Source organism: Pieris rapae, chromosome 10 (assembly GCF_905147795.1).
Source record: "Pieris rapae chromosome 10, ilPieRapa1.1, whole genome shotgun sequence".
In the NCBI taxonomy this organism is placed as follows: Eukaryota; Metazoa; Arthropoda; class Insecta; order Lepidoptera; family Pieridae; genus Pieris; species Pieris rapae.
Window position 1 is genome coordinate 4,006,567 of NC_059518.1, and position 16,850 is coordinate 4,023,416.

At 34.3% G+C, this 16,850-nt stretch overlaps 1 protein-coding gene across 1 annotated transcript in view; it reads right to left on the bottom strand.

Moving 5' to 3' along the window:
- LOC110994218 (protein Wnt-10a) overlaps window positions 1–16,850 on the bottom strand; it is a 28,128-nt gene that overhangs the window by 10,633 nt on the left and 645 nt on the right. Inside the window, exons 2-3 of the mRNA XM_022260754.2 lie at window positions 12,327–12,562; window positions 178–464 (exon numbers count right to left, since the gene is read on the bottom strand). Of these exons, the coding sequence (XP_022116446.2) occupies window positions 178–464; window positions 12,327–12,562 (523 nt within the window). The remainder of the gene's footprint in view (window positions 1–177; window positions 465–12,326; window positions 12,563–16,850) is intronic.

Sequence of the window (16,850 nt, forward strand, 5' to 3'; positions counted from 1 at the left end):
AGAGACGTTACAATAGACCGGCGTAGTATATACATACGTCAGTATTTTAAAAGGCCAGCAACGCACTAGAGAGCGATCTGGCATTGAATCCAAGAACTGTGGGTATCACTAACCATCAGAAGGTCCTTCTGCCACTTTGCCCCTGTTTTATAAAAAATATACGTAAGCACGACTCACCAATCTTCCTGCATTATTATTATGAACGTTCATCTTCGACTGCAAATCATCTACTTGATCTCGTACGTCCAGGAACTTCTTCGAGAAGTCGATCCCATACGCCAAGTTGTGGGAGCATCCGCTCCATTCCCATTTGTTACGTAAACGCCCTCGTTGGTCGTGGGAGGCCCTGTATCCCAGCTGATCACAACCGCAGGAGAGAAGGCGACCTTGGGCGCAAGCGCGGGCGATTGCGTGGGCCACACCCGCTGCTGTCAGCGCGTAGAGGAAGGACGTCTCGCGGAATCCTGGAATTGAAATTTCACTATAAAGATCGTTAAGGCTTTCTTTGTATTTTGCTTCGAAAACAAGAAACTGCTGTAGAGAAATCTCTGCATTACGGTTTTTTTTTAAATATTACATGTAAATTCCATTACATATTTCTTATTTTTTATCTATTATAAATGTCCGGCATACGATGTATACGTTGATTCTATTATACTTAAATAATTTTCAAAAAATCTAAACACTACTATTATTATATTATGGAGCCAAACGCTCCGAAGGGATACTAGTCACACTGCGAAACAGGCCTTCGACTGGAATCCTCAAAGCAAAAGGAAACATGGAAGGAAGCTGGAATGACGTGGAATGGAATTAATAGAACTCCCAGGATCGATGAGGCTGGTTTTCTACGCTGGTGGCCTTCTGCCCCAATTGGTGTACATAGACTTTTAAGTCTAGTAAGTGAGAGTGATAAGGACATACAATAGCTATTGAATTTTTAATAATAACAATAGAGGGTTAATGAAAGTATTTCAAATAGGAACAGAAAAATATGCTAGAACAGTGTTAAACGGTATAACAGTCATTAACAATTATGTAGCAAAGTATCATTTAATGCAGCGAGATTCCTTCACAATAAAACGGCAAAGTCGTAAAAACGATAATTTTGTAATGCCTATAATTAAGGGCTTTTATGTTTACAAGTACTTTAACTTTTATTGTGAAACTTTATGATTCAGTGGGAGATATCGCAATTAAAACTGCGTAAAATTAAATTCATTTTGACCTTTTTTAAAAGCGCTACTGCGGCAGCCAGGTTTACGCTGTTTGTTAATAAACTATTGCGTTTTCAGTTCGTACAGAAAGTTCTATATTAAGTCGATGATTTTTCTAATAGGATTAGCATTCAGTGTCACCGTTAATTTCGATGATTTAGACATACAGTCCCGCAATTAAAAAGAGTAGCGGAGAGTTTATTGCCAGTTCTTCTCTACCGTTCTATGCCTTTGATTTGAGAACTGGCAGTAAATGTAAAATTATAAGCATTTAAATACATTAAATTCATAAGTGTATATTATGTTACCAACATAAATAGATTATGATAGATAGAAAAGATTTTTGAATTTGAATATGTTTCTAGAAAATCCATTTGTGTACAACTGGGTTTCAAACGCATAGTACGGTAGTACACAATACTAAGCAAAGGTAAAAATGGTATTATAAATTTGGGTTTATAAATTTTAATTTCCCTTCAAAACTCACACTGATTTCAGCTATATAACAATTCCATAATATTTATGGCAAGTCGGAATGACTAATCCCTTTTAGCATCACGATCTCAAAGGCGTAAAATACCATCTTACTAGTTCAAACCATACTCTTAATCTCGCCACAAATATCAGAAACCTATAATCCAAAGATGTCTCTATATCTCAACTGGTATCTGTCAGTCTTTCCCGTTGCCGCAGCAGAATGCGGAACGTAGGATCAAAACATTTATCTATTTTATGCAATAAATTAAATCTCGGGGCTATTTGAAGATAAACTATTGAATCGGACAATGTAATCTTTTTACCTTAAAGAGAACGCTCGTCCATTTGCATTTGAGTAAGGTCAGTTAATCGTTGCATGTTAGAATAATGCGCAATTCTTGCAATGTCTTTGTGCGAAACTGAATGGGTATGAAAACAATTTTAAGTTCTCTAGTGCTTTAATAGGCAATTAAGGGCCTGTAAACGTCCGACCACCTGCTCACCGATTCGATTTCTAGTTTTTATAGTGTTTACGGTTATCTGTAATTGATAAATGTGCGGAATTCTTTTCCTTATACTACAAGCAATATATTCTCTGTGCAATCTTAAAGTGTCTTAAAAAGTCTTGTTGCTTTAAATTAGCTTTGATATAGAGTTCTAGTCAATGTTTAAGAATGGTTTATTTATACTCGATGATCTTTCTGATTATAGTTTCTTACGAAACGGCCTAAAACAATAGAGTTAATTTAAACAATAATTATTATTATTTTTTTTAAAGTGAAACCTTTATTACATCGTCTTAAACTTTTGGGTCTGTGTGGCGCATGTCGCGTGACGGTCGGCCGCGGAGTAGGGATAAAGTGAAAGGCGCTCGTCATAGCAGCCAAGGCCAATATAGCGGCGCACATAGTTCGCAGCAGCTAACCGTGTAGTGTATATACTATTATTCAATTGTGCCAGTGATCCACGCTATTTTAATATGTGTATATAATCTAAATAATTGTTAAGTTTTATGTATGTCGTACTCTTTAAGACACAGAATTCAATAAAAATATTAGTTGGAGACTTAGTCTACTTTTATTAGTCCCATTATCATTCCAATTTTCTAAGTGTAAAATTAAGATTGATAAAGCGATTTTATACCTCTAATGGAATATTATTCCAAATTTTTTTAGTTAAATTTCTATAATGTGAAAAAAAGTTTCACTTTTGCCTTGGTTTCATAAAACCACACAATTTCTTTTTCTATATGTACTTTTTCCGGTCCTGAATGTATCAAACACATTTTAATGAACTTCGTCTGTTTCCAAAGAGTAAACAGATTGAATAAAACTTTATAAGCTAAGCATTCGAGTCTGATGAATCGATATGAGAATCGAATAAATTAATTTATTGTATCGAGTGATTAATACGATACCTTATCTATGGATTAGAGCAGCAACTCTAATTGACGTCGAGATACGGTTGATTAAAATTAAAAAGTTTTCTTATGGAATTCGTGCTATGAGTTTTTGTTTTTTAGTTCTCAAGTTCTGTTTGTGTTTTGGTCATTATATTTTGTATGGGAAGGTGGTAATTATTTATAGGACAAGTATTAAATCTTTATAGATTAATACTTTGAGTATTGTATGTTATAAATACAGTTTGTGATGTTATACATGCTTGTGACATACATAAAATCGGATGATGCTTTTATCGTGTAGAACGCACTTATCTGGGGAACTAATTAGAATTGAAAAATTATTTTACTGTTCCGAAACAAGAATAATTTTAGCAAATATAGATGAGAGTGATGGAGGTGGAAGACATTTTATAGCTTCGCCTTGAAGTATGGTTTCAAGAATGATTTTCATAGTTATATTTATAAGTAATAAATTTCTGCCGTACATACATTAGGTACCTGTCCACGACTTGCGTACTTAACTACTGACGTGAGACTGATCTTGAATAAAATTATCATGATTTCTGAGCACTTATCACTTTTTGTTTTTCATGTATCCTGTATCAGTCTTTTTAGTTTAGTTTAAGTTTTTTTTCTTATTATGTATGTAATATGTATTTTTGCAATTCTTGCCTCCCTTATGTAATTTAAAACATTTTTTTTGTCTTTACTCAGTGGTTGTTTGGAAGAAATTTCTTTAAAAGCGATAAGGCCGCCAGTTGCCCTCCTTTTCATTTAATTATGTCCAATTTTTATATTGTAATGTAATGAGATGTTAATAAACAAATAAATAAAATCAAGTTTACTATAAGAACAGAATACAAACTTATCATGTATAAAGAAAAAGTCGTGTCTTATTGAACAATACTTTAGATATGAAAAATGTATCAGTTTTCCTCCGTTCTAGGTCATCAAACTTGCAGCAAAAACTGGACGGCAAATGATTTAGGGCGACTGAAGTACAATAATGATAATCATTATAAATCAAGAGTTATCTGATGCAATGATCGCTTGTCAAGTGAATTAATACTTTGCGAGTGAAAAGCGTTTTACAACTTGCGACTTCACTGACGCGTCGTTCGACATGCATGACAGATGTCAAATCTCCTAATAATGAGGCTGATGGACCGCTGCTCAAATGTGGTACGTATCTCCATCACCTAGGGTTATTTGGGACTCAGAGAACTGGGTGCTTGTCGACTAAATCCACCTGGGGTAGCTCCAACAGAATCGCATTAAAAAAGGTCTTCGATAATTATATCGGTCATAAACATAAGGAAAAAACCTAGATAAAGTTAATTTCTTTAAATAATAGGACGGCAAACATGCCTATAGGATGCCCAAAACGTTTGTCAACACAGCCTGACACCCATTTTTAGTTGGTGCGTTGCCGGTCTTTGAGGGAGGAGTACACTTTATGTTTGAGGTCGTATCTCTCAGAAAAGGCCCCACCAAGTCAATCCCACAGTAGGTACATACTTTCATACACGAAGAAAATTCTAACTCAACAGTCATATTTCATTATTTATACAAATAAAATAAATTCTACTATAGAGTGTCTACCTCTAGATAATAAACAAAGTCAGCAGTCAGAACAGTCGTACAATATGAACAGTTCTTAATTCTTTATCAATAAGATCGAATTCATTTTAGAATGTTACGGTGTTACCATATACGGCCATTATTGTTTATTTATAAGAGCAACTCGCTTTTTCCGAGAGGCCAGTGACAAATTTATATTTGCTGATGAAACGCGATAGTATCGATCTGAAACGATTTATGTCACGCTCGATTGATCGATTTTGATGATTCGAGTTATCGTCGAGTTATGGATAAATTTATAATCTTTGTTTATTTTACGCGTGTAAGGGTGGTGTGTGAATCTGACTCGTTTAAGTAATTGTTTGCCATTTTGAATTTAGAATATCGTAGGTAATGGTAATAGGTAATTAAAAAAGGTTTAATATAAAGGCGATATCAGTGGAGGTTATTGTGGAGAGGGCAAGACACATAAACGGTGCTAGCGACTTTGAATGTACTAATATGTTGGTTACCGTGTAGTTTTAATAGTGAATAATTGTTATTTCAATCATGAATTTTGGTCTAAAATACATATTCTTACAGATTTTTAAAAGTACATAAATGGTATGGGGAAGAATATTATAAAAGGTAAAATTAAGATACAGATGATTGTGACGAGACCAGAAACCATAAAGGGTGGTAATGAATGTATTTGAATAAAGATATGATAGTTGGCGCCATTGATAGAATTGGTAAAAATTGTGTGTAAATAAATAAAACGTTTCTTATAAGATATTTTTAATTTATTCGATTATGTCAAAGAGATTCTGCAAACGAAAAATCGAGGAAATTAAGGTCGCGATCGATCATGTATCGAATTCCTTAATCGATTCACATGAATTCGACTCATTCGTTCGATTTTTTCAATCGAATACCCCGAATTTCGAACGGGTGACAGATTTTAAATTCTTCCCTTACACTTGTAGTTTAGGTTTTTGCTGTACATATCAATAATTCATGATATGTAATTATTTTCGATACAGTCAGCTAAAAAGTTATAACATTTTCAGTTCGGGACTTCTAATATTTTATCTTCTTACTTATAAACACCCTTCGGAAATATATTTATAAAAGGTACAAGAGAAACAATGATGTACAATTGTGCATTAGGTATGCTTTTTAACAATATATATTAAAATTGAAAAACAAAAGAAAGATTTTATAATGTATTAGATTTTATATAGTATACCGAAAAACCGGTGTTAACAGTACTACTTCCGGCTTATTATTTTACTACTACTTTAAACAGATATTAACATATAAGTAACTTAGGAAGATTTTATAACATAAGCCCTAAAAACTACATCTATGGACTGTACCTACTACTAGATGTTTTATTAATATTAAAGTAGGGACAGTCGCGATTCCCCGAAGCACGGATTAAATTGGCAAATCTCCATTCAACCGTATAAGGAATGGGCGCCGGCGCAGAAAAAAATCAGAGGCCTCTAAATAAACACAAATTTCAATTATCATATCGAACTTTTTTATTCACAATACGTACAAGTACATTTAAGGATAGTTTACACTGAGATATCGCAGTCGAGACATATCAAAAGACCTAAGAAGCTTGCGGTGATTGACATGTGATGATGTGACGACACAATTATAAATGCTCAATACAGAGCTGTATGTTCCCATAATCAAAAAGAATACATGACGAATGTTATGAAAGTGGAAGAAGCACGTGGAGATCCTTGGTCTATGCTACCCTGTGAAAGGCGTGAATATAATGAATAAATTTTATATTGAAATAACCACGTATAAAGAACTTTGTAAAAACATTTGAATGTCATAAACAGAAAGAAAACGCGAGCATATAAAGACCAAACAGATCGATGTCCACCGTTCCACAACTGCACGATTTTCTAGGCAGTTTTTGCCGCACACCACCACTTTGTGGAACCAGCTGCCGACTGAAGTATTTCCGAACCAATTCGACTTAGGGTCCTTCAAGAAAAGAGCGTACCAATTCTTAAAAGGCCGGTAACGCACTCGCGAGCCCTCTGGCATTGAGAGTGTCCATGGGCGGCGGTATCACTTAACATCAGGTGAGTCTCCTGCCCGTTTGCAGGGGTTCTATAAAAAAAAGAGAGTCAGTCTGACCAATCGAATAGTCTGGGTAAATAGCGCATATTGTTTCGAATAAATAAAAACCATGTCAAAAATAAACGCTTTGCGTATCGCAGTGGTCAGTTAACTTTAGAACTAATAGCATGCGCATATTAAGGTTTTTCCAACGCATCTGAGGTGGTCGGTCGTCTTTTTCCATATTGCTACAGTTTTTGAGGCGTGCGCGCCGCTGAGATGCTTCTGCGCACTTGATGTGATTTACGAGGATTTCGTTTTAATGTTTTTTTCAACGCTTCATCCGTGTACTGTAAATTTTCTCAAGGAACTGAACGATTGCGTAACTGTGCTAACATATTGCAGATTATATATCTTTGCTATATTTGTCTTGAGGTTTTTAGATCTGGGACTCAGATTTATGCCTATCTGTTTCATATTGCATGATCGTTTGTCGATCTAAAAGGCAAGTAGGTAAGCCCTGTGCCTGGAACCCGCTGTGGACTTTTTGGGTCTAAAGAAAGGCATTGTTTAATGCGCACATATAAAGAAAGTCCATTGGTGAACAGTCGGGGATCGAACCTACTATTTTAAGGTTAAGAGTCGCACGCTGAAGCCACTACTGCTCTGAGTTTGTTAATAATATCCTTCGTTTCGGCCAAGGCAGTAATATTCTACAGGCCATGTACGCAGGAGATTTTGTTTCAAAGTCGCAAGGGTTGAATGCACTTTCTTTTACATAACTCGCATACTTCGTTGGGAGACAAGCCCGACATGAAAGCAGGCTTTCAGTAAATTCACAAAATAACCCAATCAATTAACAATTAACTTTCATTGTTTCTATTAAAAGCTCGCGATTTATCTTTGCATTACGCTGATACTTCTAGTATTTATTGAAAATCATTATAACGATCTCTAGATTAGAGTTTAAACAATGGCGCAGTAGATTAAATGTTTTTTTATAGAACAGAGGGCAAACGGGCAGGAGGCTCACCTGATGTTAAGTGATACCACCACCCATGGACACTCAATGCCAGAGGGCTCGCGAGTGCGTTGCCGGCCTTTTAAAAATTGGTACTTTTTATACTCTTTTCTTGAAGGACCCAAAGGAAGGATTCAAAAGGACGATACATAGACATCTGCATTTAAAAGCCGCTTCCTATTTCGCGTTTAGGGTTTAGCTATGACATACGTGAGTTATACTTAGTAAAGTCTATTCTTTAGATTACTTAAAAATGCTTTTCAGTTTCGGACCATAGCTAGAAGTTTTATAAATCAATAACATTCATACCTATAAGAAAATACTGTCCAATTTCATTGGAAGATGAATTTTAAAATTAAGGCATGTTTATGAGCATACCAATACACATACGAGCTTATACGCGTTTTAATTAACTTTTTACGAAAGCGTCAAGCCCAGAATTAAAAAAATTGTACCAATTAAGGTGGTTGGAACGTGTTTAGATTGTCCGTTGCGAATTGCTAATCACCAAAACCGAACAATGAGTTCACCTCACGGGCCCAGAGTTCGATGTTCGGTTGAAGGTCATTAGGAAAGCATCTCAGACGGACTTTTTCCGCGTGACCCGCAAAACAAATTTGCTTGCACCAGATGTAAGCGATGTGATTTAAAAATCAAATACGACTTTTCAAATTACTTTTAAAGCTATTATAGAGAAATTCGCATCATCATAACTTAATTATTTAATTCGTAGTTAGACAACAAAAAATCACTCAATGTCAGGTATTAGAAGTACTTTGGACAAATTCATATTTTTATGGGCCTTTTGTGTGTTTTTTCTCACATTTAGAGGCATCTGAAGGAGCACGACTCGAAACGGTTAGATTTTATCTCTATTCGAGCCCTTACATTGAGACATTTCAACACGTCCGCTTTTAGTTTTACCGAAATTTTTATTTTTCGCTGTCAATCATAGTACCTTGTACCCTAAGCACACTTTATACTTCGATAGTTCCATCAAGTATTCGTATTAAATATTATAAATACGAACTTTTTTTTAATAAAACTTAATTGACGGATTCAAATTATATATAACAGACCACAGAATGATCGAGGAACCTCCCTTTAGGTTTGAGAAACACTACTGGTGTATTGTTCCACATAAATCATACATCTAACGTATTAATATAAAAAAACAAATTCTGAATTCTATTGCTTCACAGACGGGATTTGAACGCGTTACCTTAGAAGATCATTAATCCTTAAGAGTTACACGCTAGGGCCACTAAGATAACCTCTATTAATGGAAACGATATTTCAAATTTAAGAATATTTCTAAGTCTAGGACGGAGCCATTCATACATTTAGTTATTCCGTTTTTCTGAGGAACGCCTTCTAAGCGGTTTATCTTTTTAATTTATTATCTATTGCGTTCCAATTCAATTGTAGATACTTATTGATCGTATTAAATATTGCTACGAAATTATTACTTTATAAGGTAATCTGTTTTTCTTAAACTTGGTATGTATAAGTTCTATGTTGTTGACAAAAAAATACTCTTATCTAAAAAGCAATATTAATCGCAAACCTTCCTAAATATTATTATTATTACTTTATTGTCTAAGAAAATTGTAAGTGTACTTGATTTTAAATAAAATAATATTACAAAATGCCAGACATGAACAGAATGAGATATCAAATCTTTCCCACGACAGCCGACAGACGCCTCAGATCGTGTTTTTGCAGCATCACAGTGTATTGTCTGTCACCTGACACGTTGTTGATATAAAATGCCAATAAACGTCACTTTTTTATGACACACGTACGTTCAGGTCACGCGTATGATTGTATCGCCGCCACCCTGGCTGGTACTGTCTTGTATCTCTAACAAACATATCTCACTCACACTGCGCTAATCTCTCATCGACTATTAACGCTCGTTGAAAAGATTTCCAACAATTGGCTCATTAGCTCCACAAAAGTCGTTAAATTGTCGACATTTAACGTCACGTCGCGTAGGTTGAGGAGCGGCACGAATTTTATTTTAAATAGGATAAAAGGATAGAGAATTTGAGGCAAACGCGACTTCTGAGTGGTGTAGGTATAAAACGCTTCAAGGTCTATATAGTTAGGACGCATAAATATAACATTGTGCAATATGACGATGCACATGTTATATTTACGAAGATGTCTGTTCTTTAATAGAGCTTTGGACCAACACTGATATATAGTTTAAGTATTCTTAGCAACTTTGTGACGATGAAGTTTCAATACTTATTCTCAATGTTGCTTTAGCAGTTTTAGTATTATCACTTTGTGCTTTTAACGAATCGGATAAACATACAGTTTAGAATAAGCTTATCTATATGAACAGATATATATAATATACTATCTGATATAATAAATCACTACTTCCACTACTCCACCGATTCTGTGACCCAAGAAGTGTCTTGGCTGCAGAAATCGGCCGTCATGTAAGCTTCCTTTACCGGCCAAAATTGGCCCGCCCTTGGCCAATGCTCTTAAGGATACTAAACGTAGTCGATTGGCGCTGTGTAATATCGCCCTATAACATCGGGCTACCGACTCTTATATTTCAAAACATTAATGAACATTCGTATTACTAACTGTCAGACAACCAATGTTTTTATTGACATGCCTTATATACGAGATAAGCCAGTACAGTCTCAGCCACCACAAAAACGAGCTTAAAATCCGTTTCATTAATACAACAATAGTCATTAAATCATCAACATTGTCCTCTTTACATAAGCGTCACGTACACAAGAGCGTTAACAACGTGTGGAGGATCAGGGAAGCGGAACAAATTCTAACATCCTAAGGCCTTTCTGAAAAAAGCCAGCGGTCCGTAATCATTATCTTTCTTCGATCACCGATCGCTATTATCTTATTTAAAAGCATCTTAGATTTTTTCTTTCACCCGTCAACGTTTGGATTCAATCCAAACAATAGCCGAGTTAAGAAAGATGTTTAAGTGTTTAGTTACGCTATTTTTTCACTATTTTTCAATTTAAACAGATTCGTGTTTGTAGGGCCGGAAGGTGTCGATACGCCGTGTTAGTATTGCCAAGTATTGCTTAAAAATTCAACAATGCGCATTACGGGATAAAGCTTTTGAGTACGGCTGGACAGGATTTTCGTATTTTGTAACAAATTTCAAAGACATATTTAATTTATATTGAGAATGACTTTATTGCTAAGATTAGACAATAAATTAATTTTCTTATTAAATATCAATTTATATTTAAAAAATTACAATAAATAATGCTTTGTAAGAAAACAAAACCGAAGCCAAATTAAAGTTTTCCATCCTGACAAAAGCTCAACAAATTACTGAAAGCTCTACATTAGATAAAGAAAAAATCCATCACATATCGTAGCAATAAAGTAATAAAGCGAACGTGAGAATCCGTTGATGAACAGCGCACTCTACAGTTTAAATATTAATTGCTAAGGGCGTCGTGGTCACACACGAAGCATGAAATCGCAGCCTCGGGAGCGGACCCACCTGGCAAGCGATTTGTTGTCTTCCATCCTCCATGCTCGTAAATTTCCATCGTGTGCGATGCTACAAACACAATGCCCTTCACACCCGATACATAAAGGGATCAGTAAATACTGGACATAATGCGGCCGCATTCCAGATTTGTAATATGCGTGGATAATTTGTTGTAATAAATTCGGATTGGAATGGTCAATTGCAATTGGTTTTATTCGTGATGAAGAAATATCAATGATTTTATGTAATCTGTGAGGGCTGATTGCTGATGTATGTATTTATATGAACTCATATATATAACTGAATATATATTAGATTTGTCTTATATGAACAGACTTCCAAAGTCAATCTTCCTCTAATCGAGCTATTAAAATTGATAACGGAGTCGAAATATAAGCATTCAAATACATAAAGAATAATTGAATGTACGAATTAAGTATATAACAACAAAAACCAATGATTATTTATGGAATAAAACAACTTTTTCTTGACGTTTGTCTGTATTGCCACCAACATTGAGCAAAGTAATTACCTACTTGTCAACCATTCACAAGGCTTTCAATAATAAACCCGTTTGTTTAGTATCGCTTTGTACAGTTTATTGTGCAGGACTAGTGTCTTCGTAATTAAAAGAATACAGCCACCGTTCTACTGACATGTATAAAATTGAAATATGTAATTTTTTTTCATTTACGCAAGCTCCTTAAAACTATGTACTTATGAAATGAATACGATAATGAAACGTATACACAGTATATAACATACTGTAAGTTCTCTAACTACTTTAATTTAAAATGTATATATGCGTATATTTCCAGTTATGATATATATATATATATATATATAATTCATAATAAAATTAGTACAGGGAACCAAATGGCCTAAGTTTAATAGTAACTTAATATTTGGTAAACGTTTTAATCGATTCTTAATGTTATATAGAGTATTACGACCCGTACTCATAATTTTTATACTCACATTATTTACATTAAAAGTGCCAAAATTGGGCTACTCATAAGTATAAATAAAAGGACAGTTTGTTACATACTTAAAACCACTCACCTCGTTTCATTAACGCGCTGGCGTGAGGATTCGAGCTCTTCAATATCAAACTTGAGCAATTCCACCGGTGCCACCGAAACTGGTGCTGACACTCTTTCACAGCCAGCTGCAGGCCCTCGAAAGCAACAGAAGCCGTGTCAGGGGCTTCATGGCATATTGAGCGTTGTTCTCTTGTCAGACCACGTACGATTCGGCAAGTGAGAGCAGAATTCAGTCGGAGTGCGTTGTCTTTGGTGCTGGAATGTATTGTTTATGCTTAAATTTCATATCAAATCTAAATCAAAAAATCATTTATTCATATAGGTAACATAATGTACACTTACGAACTTTAAAAAAAATAAATGTACATTACATGATTCTAATTTTACATTTACTGCCAGTTCTCAAATCAAGGGAACGGAAGAGAAGAACTAGCAATAAACTCTCCAGCACTCTTTTTTTATATATGGATAGTGACGTCAAAAACGAGTTCATTTTCCCATGACTGCGCAAATAATACTTGGTAGGTAAAGGACATCGCGAGGCAAAGGGCGGATTGATAAAAAAGTATCAAAGAAATTTATTTCTTTTAAATTAAAAATAAATAAACAGACCTAGAAAATTGGTTTTCGGCTGCACCTTAAACCAAAGTGAAAGGCTAGAACTGCTTCATACTAATATTCGAAACTCCTAGCGGGTGGTCGTACAAGTTCAACTTTGATCAAAACTATTTCCATACATTGAATTCCCATCCATACACAATATTAATTAGCATCTTGAGCCACAACTCACATACTTCAGAAATTTCGAGACCGGGAGCCCAACAAATTGTTCCATTAATGTTCGCTCGTGCGATACCATCTGTTTAGAATAAATTAATTATAATGATGTTATTTTTAATACCAATTAACGCTTTTAATAATAAACATTGTTTATATTATATTAAACAAATTATTTACATCATTAATATTCACGGCAAGTTTTTTGTGCTTATTAAATGCGCAAATTAATTTCACATCACATTTCAATTCAAAAAAAATAATAGCGCCTTTTTGCAAAGTAATCTAATTCTTTTACATTTCCGGGAAAGATAGGCACGTCAATCAGATGGCGTTACATTTACGTGCTTCAACACTTGCTCACATTATGTCTCAGATTCTATCTAATACGTGATTTTGGGACCTTAACTTTATTATTGCTTTGCCAACCTCTTTGTAGTATATCTAAAAGTTTCTCAAAACGTGACAAAGTGTTTTGCGATTTTTCAAATTTCGAATTGGTAGTTCACCGGAAACACGTATGTCATATTATTTTTGTTCGATTACATTATTCAAATACTAGAATATCTAATTAAAAAACTAAAGTTGAACTGTATAATTAAGTTAAACATAATTGTGACCTGTGTGTCAACTGTTTGTTCGTAGGTACTTATATGTGTTCTGTGTACATTTCTAGTTCACTTCTATGAATGAGAACAGGCCTTATCAGGCGTCTATTTGAAAACCATACACCGTAGTACAAATATGGTTCTGTATATAGAAATAAAAAAAATACTTTAGGTTATAGGGAAAGAGAGAAAATTCCTTCAGAAGATATTTTCCTGCAAAACGACACCCACCCTGTAAAATAAATAACTAAATCAGTGGCAGTACAAATTTTGAAGGTTTGCACCTCAGCTTTTTGTGTGGGTTATCAGTCTCCTGTGCCTGACACACTCTGTCGACTTTTTCTGTCTTAGGCAAGCTGGTTTCCTCTCGATGTTTTCCTTCACCGTTCGAGCCAATCTTTAATTCGCATATAGAAAGAAAGTCCATTGGTGCACAGCCGGGGATCGAACTTACGACCTCAGGGATGAGAGTCGTACGTGGAAGCCACTAGCCATCGGTATACTTTAATAAAACGTCTGTGTCAAAATAATTTAGTTTTAACATTACTGTTAACTATAGACTGTTGTATAAATATAAATCTCAAAGAAAGCTAGACCAAATGTGTCTTTTTATTTATTCCTTAAACTTTGAGAAAGGTTTTATCAAAAGAAAAGTTGGAAAAATTGTACGCTAAGCGCTTGTATTCCCGAAAAGCGAACAGTAGATTCCTAACAGGCAGCATAGATATGACAATTTTGCTATATATAGATATTCGTATGTAGCTACGAAATTTAACTACTTAAATATCATGTGGAACGTGGTGTAATGGTGACAGCAAACATTTTGTAAAACTAAAAAAAACTTGGTGATTAAAAAGAGAATTTATTGCGAGTTCCTTGTACGGTAAATTACAAGCAGCTTTTACGTATTTTTTTATTGAAGTTCATAACATAAATGCTCATTGATTAGTTTAACAAATTTTAAATTTTAAAAAAGGAACGCCAAAAAGTACTCGTAACAAAAGTTAAACAGTGTTTTCCGTCTTTGCATAACTGTTTATGTTATCTTGTGTCTTCCCACGGAACGGGAATGCGGCCGTATCATTAAGGGATGCTCGGAAAACGCTTATGCACTTAATGAAACGCAATCATTATAATCGTTATAATTTTTTGCATCTTTCTATTAATGATAAGTTCTAAACTTTTTATGGAGAGAAATGTATATGGTTCCAAATGTTAAAATATAGCGGATCACCTACATGCCTGTGATTTAGAATAATCATGTATTATGTATCATTAAAACCAGATAACGAGCGTGTACCACATGTACATAGTATCTACGTTGATATAATACAAAAAAAACTGAACCAATTTGTCTGGAAATTTCCGGATAATTTTAAATTATCTTTTCTATTAGCTTTTTTGTAGATTTGAACCTTTTTATTCACTGTAATGGGAGGCCTATAGTCCGTTAAATAAAAATGTAGTGTATTATAAATATTTCCAAAAAATAGTGTCACGTGAATTACGCTTCTTATGAAAGGTGTTTACGCCTTTCAATTTTCCTCAAAAGGAGGTGAACGGAGATATTAAAAAAAAATTCTTCACGATTTATCCAAGTATTTATAACCATAATAACACAGAGTTATCATCAACCCACAATTATTGGATGTAACCAACAGCTTTTTAGAGTCGTTTAACTCAGTGATCCAATTAAAAATCCGCGCTCAGCTTAATATAATTGCATCGAAAATTCCTCGGGGACGAGATAAAAACAATAATTTCGTGCTTTAAACGAACGCCAGTAAAAAATAATAAATCTGAGTCGGACTGATGAAACGTCTAGATACTCATTCAGAGAGGTTATTTCAATACAAATTACAGCTACTTGCCTTGCCTCTCTCTGCATACCGACAATTGTGCACATACTTTTCCCAACCCCCACACCACAGTAACATCCTAAATCGAAACACGGCTACATCAAATTACACTTTAATTCTATACATTAAAGCCGTTAATCGTATATCAGAATTTTCCGCTTTCAGCGTTTTGTATAGAGCCTCAAATGCACTGATTGAAATTCCGTGTACCAACAATGTGTAGGATGGGTTGAAGCCTATTTGTAGCTTTATAATCTACAATGGATAAACGTGATTTGTTGGCGTAACCTTTAAGTACCAATATAGGCAATTAGTACCACAGATAAGGGATTCTTAACGTGCAGAACAGAGTCATTTGAGTATTGAAATCGATCGCAGTGGAATTATTTCTCCTGATAAGTATGTATGGTCCATTTTTATCTTTTGCGGTAGAATTTATTGGCTGCTTTGTTCCAAGCTATTAAGTAAAGAAGCACTTGTGTTAGTTAGATATATTCATTATCGGTTTAAATTCTCGTAAATGGCGTCATTATTGTTTTGTGTTAAAGCTAATTTTGTATTTTGCAATTTAAGAGAGAGAATTTCGGAAAAGTAACCCTATACAGTATTAGTGATTCACGAAGAAGTAAAGAAGTTATAAAAAATAGAATTAAAAATATTCATTTATTTATTTCAAAAATACATACATTATCCTTACAGACTATGCCAATACGATAATGTCGAGAATAAAATACATACACAATATTGCTACTGTGAATTCACTCGGCGAACATACAAATATCTCGATAGTGCCGGAGACAGCATTCAATATAACATCTAGTTTCGGTTTAAAGTATTTGAAAGAATGTTATAAAAACTTTTTGATGAAACAATAAAAGCATACAGAAAAAAGGAATAAAAGAAATTTAAATGTCAAATGTCAACTTAAAGTTGCTGTCACTAGCAAAGCTGATTTTCAGTTGGGCCATTATAGATACATATATATTCAAATCCGTATTAGGTTTTATTGTATAAGATAAAGTTTATTTAATTTATAGATTTTTTAAATATTTAAGATTTTCGCTTTTATATTTTTCTTTAGTTTAGCGATGGAAATATTCGTTTTAAGATATATCTTGTTTGGTATAAGGTATTTTATTTCCATCTAACCGGCTGGCTTTGCATGACGCCTATTATTGAACAATAATTTATATTAGTCGTGACAACTTCATAAATTGCGCGAACCGCTTACAGCTAATCGGCGTTGAGTATCAATCACATAGTTAAGTGGTCAATTATGCAGTCAATATTAATGTATTT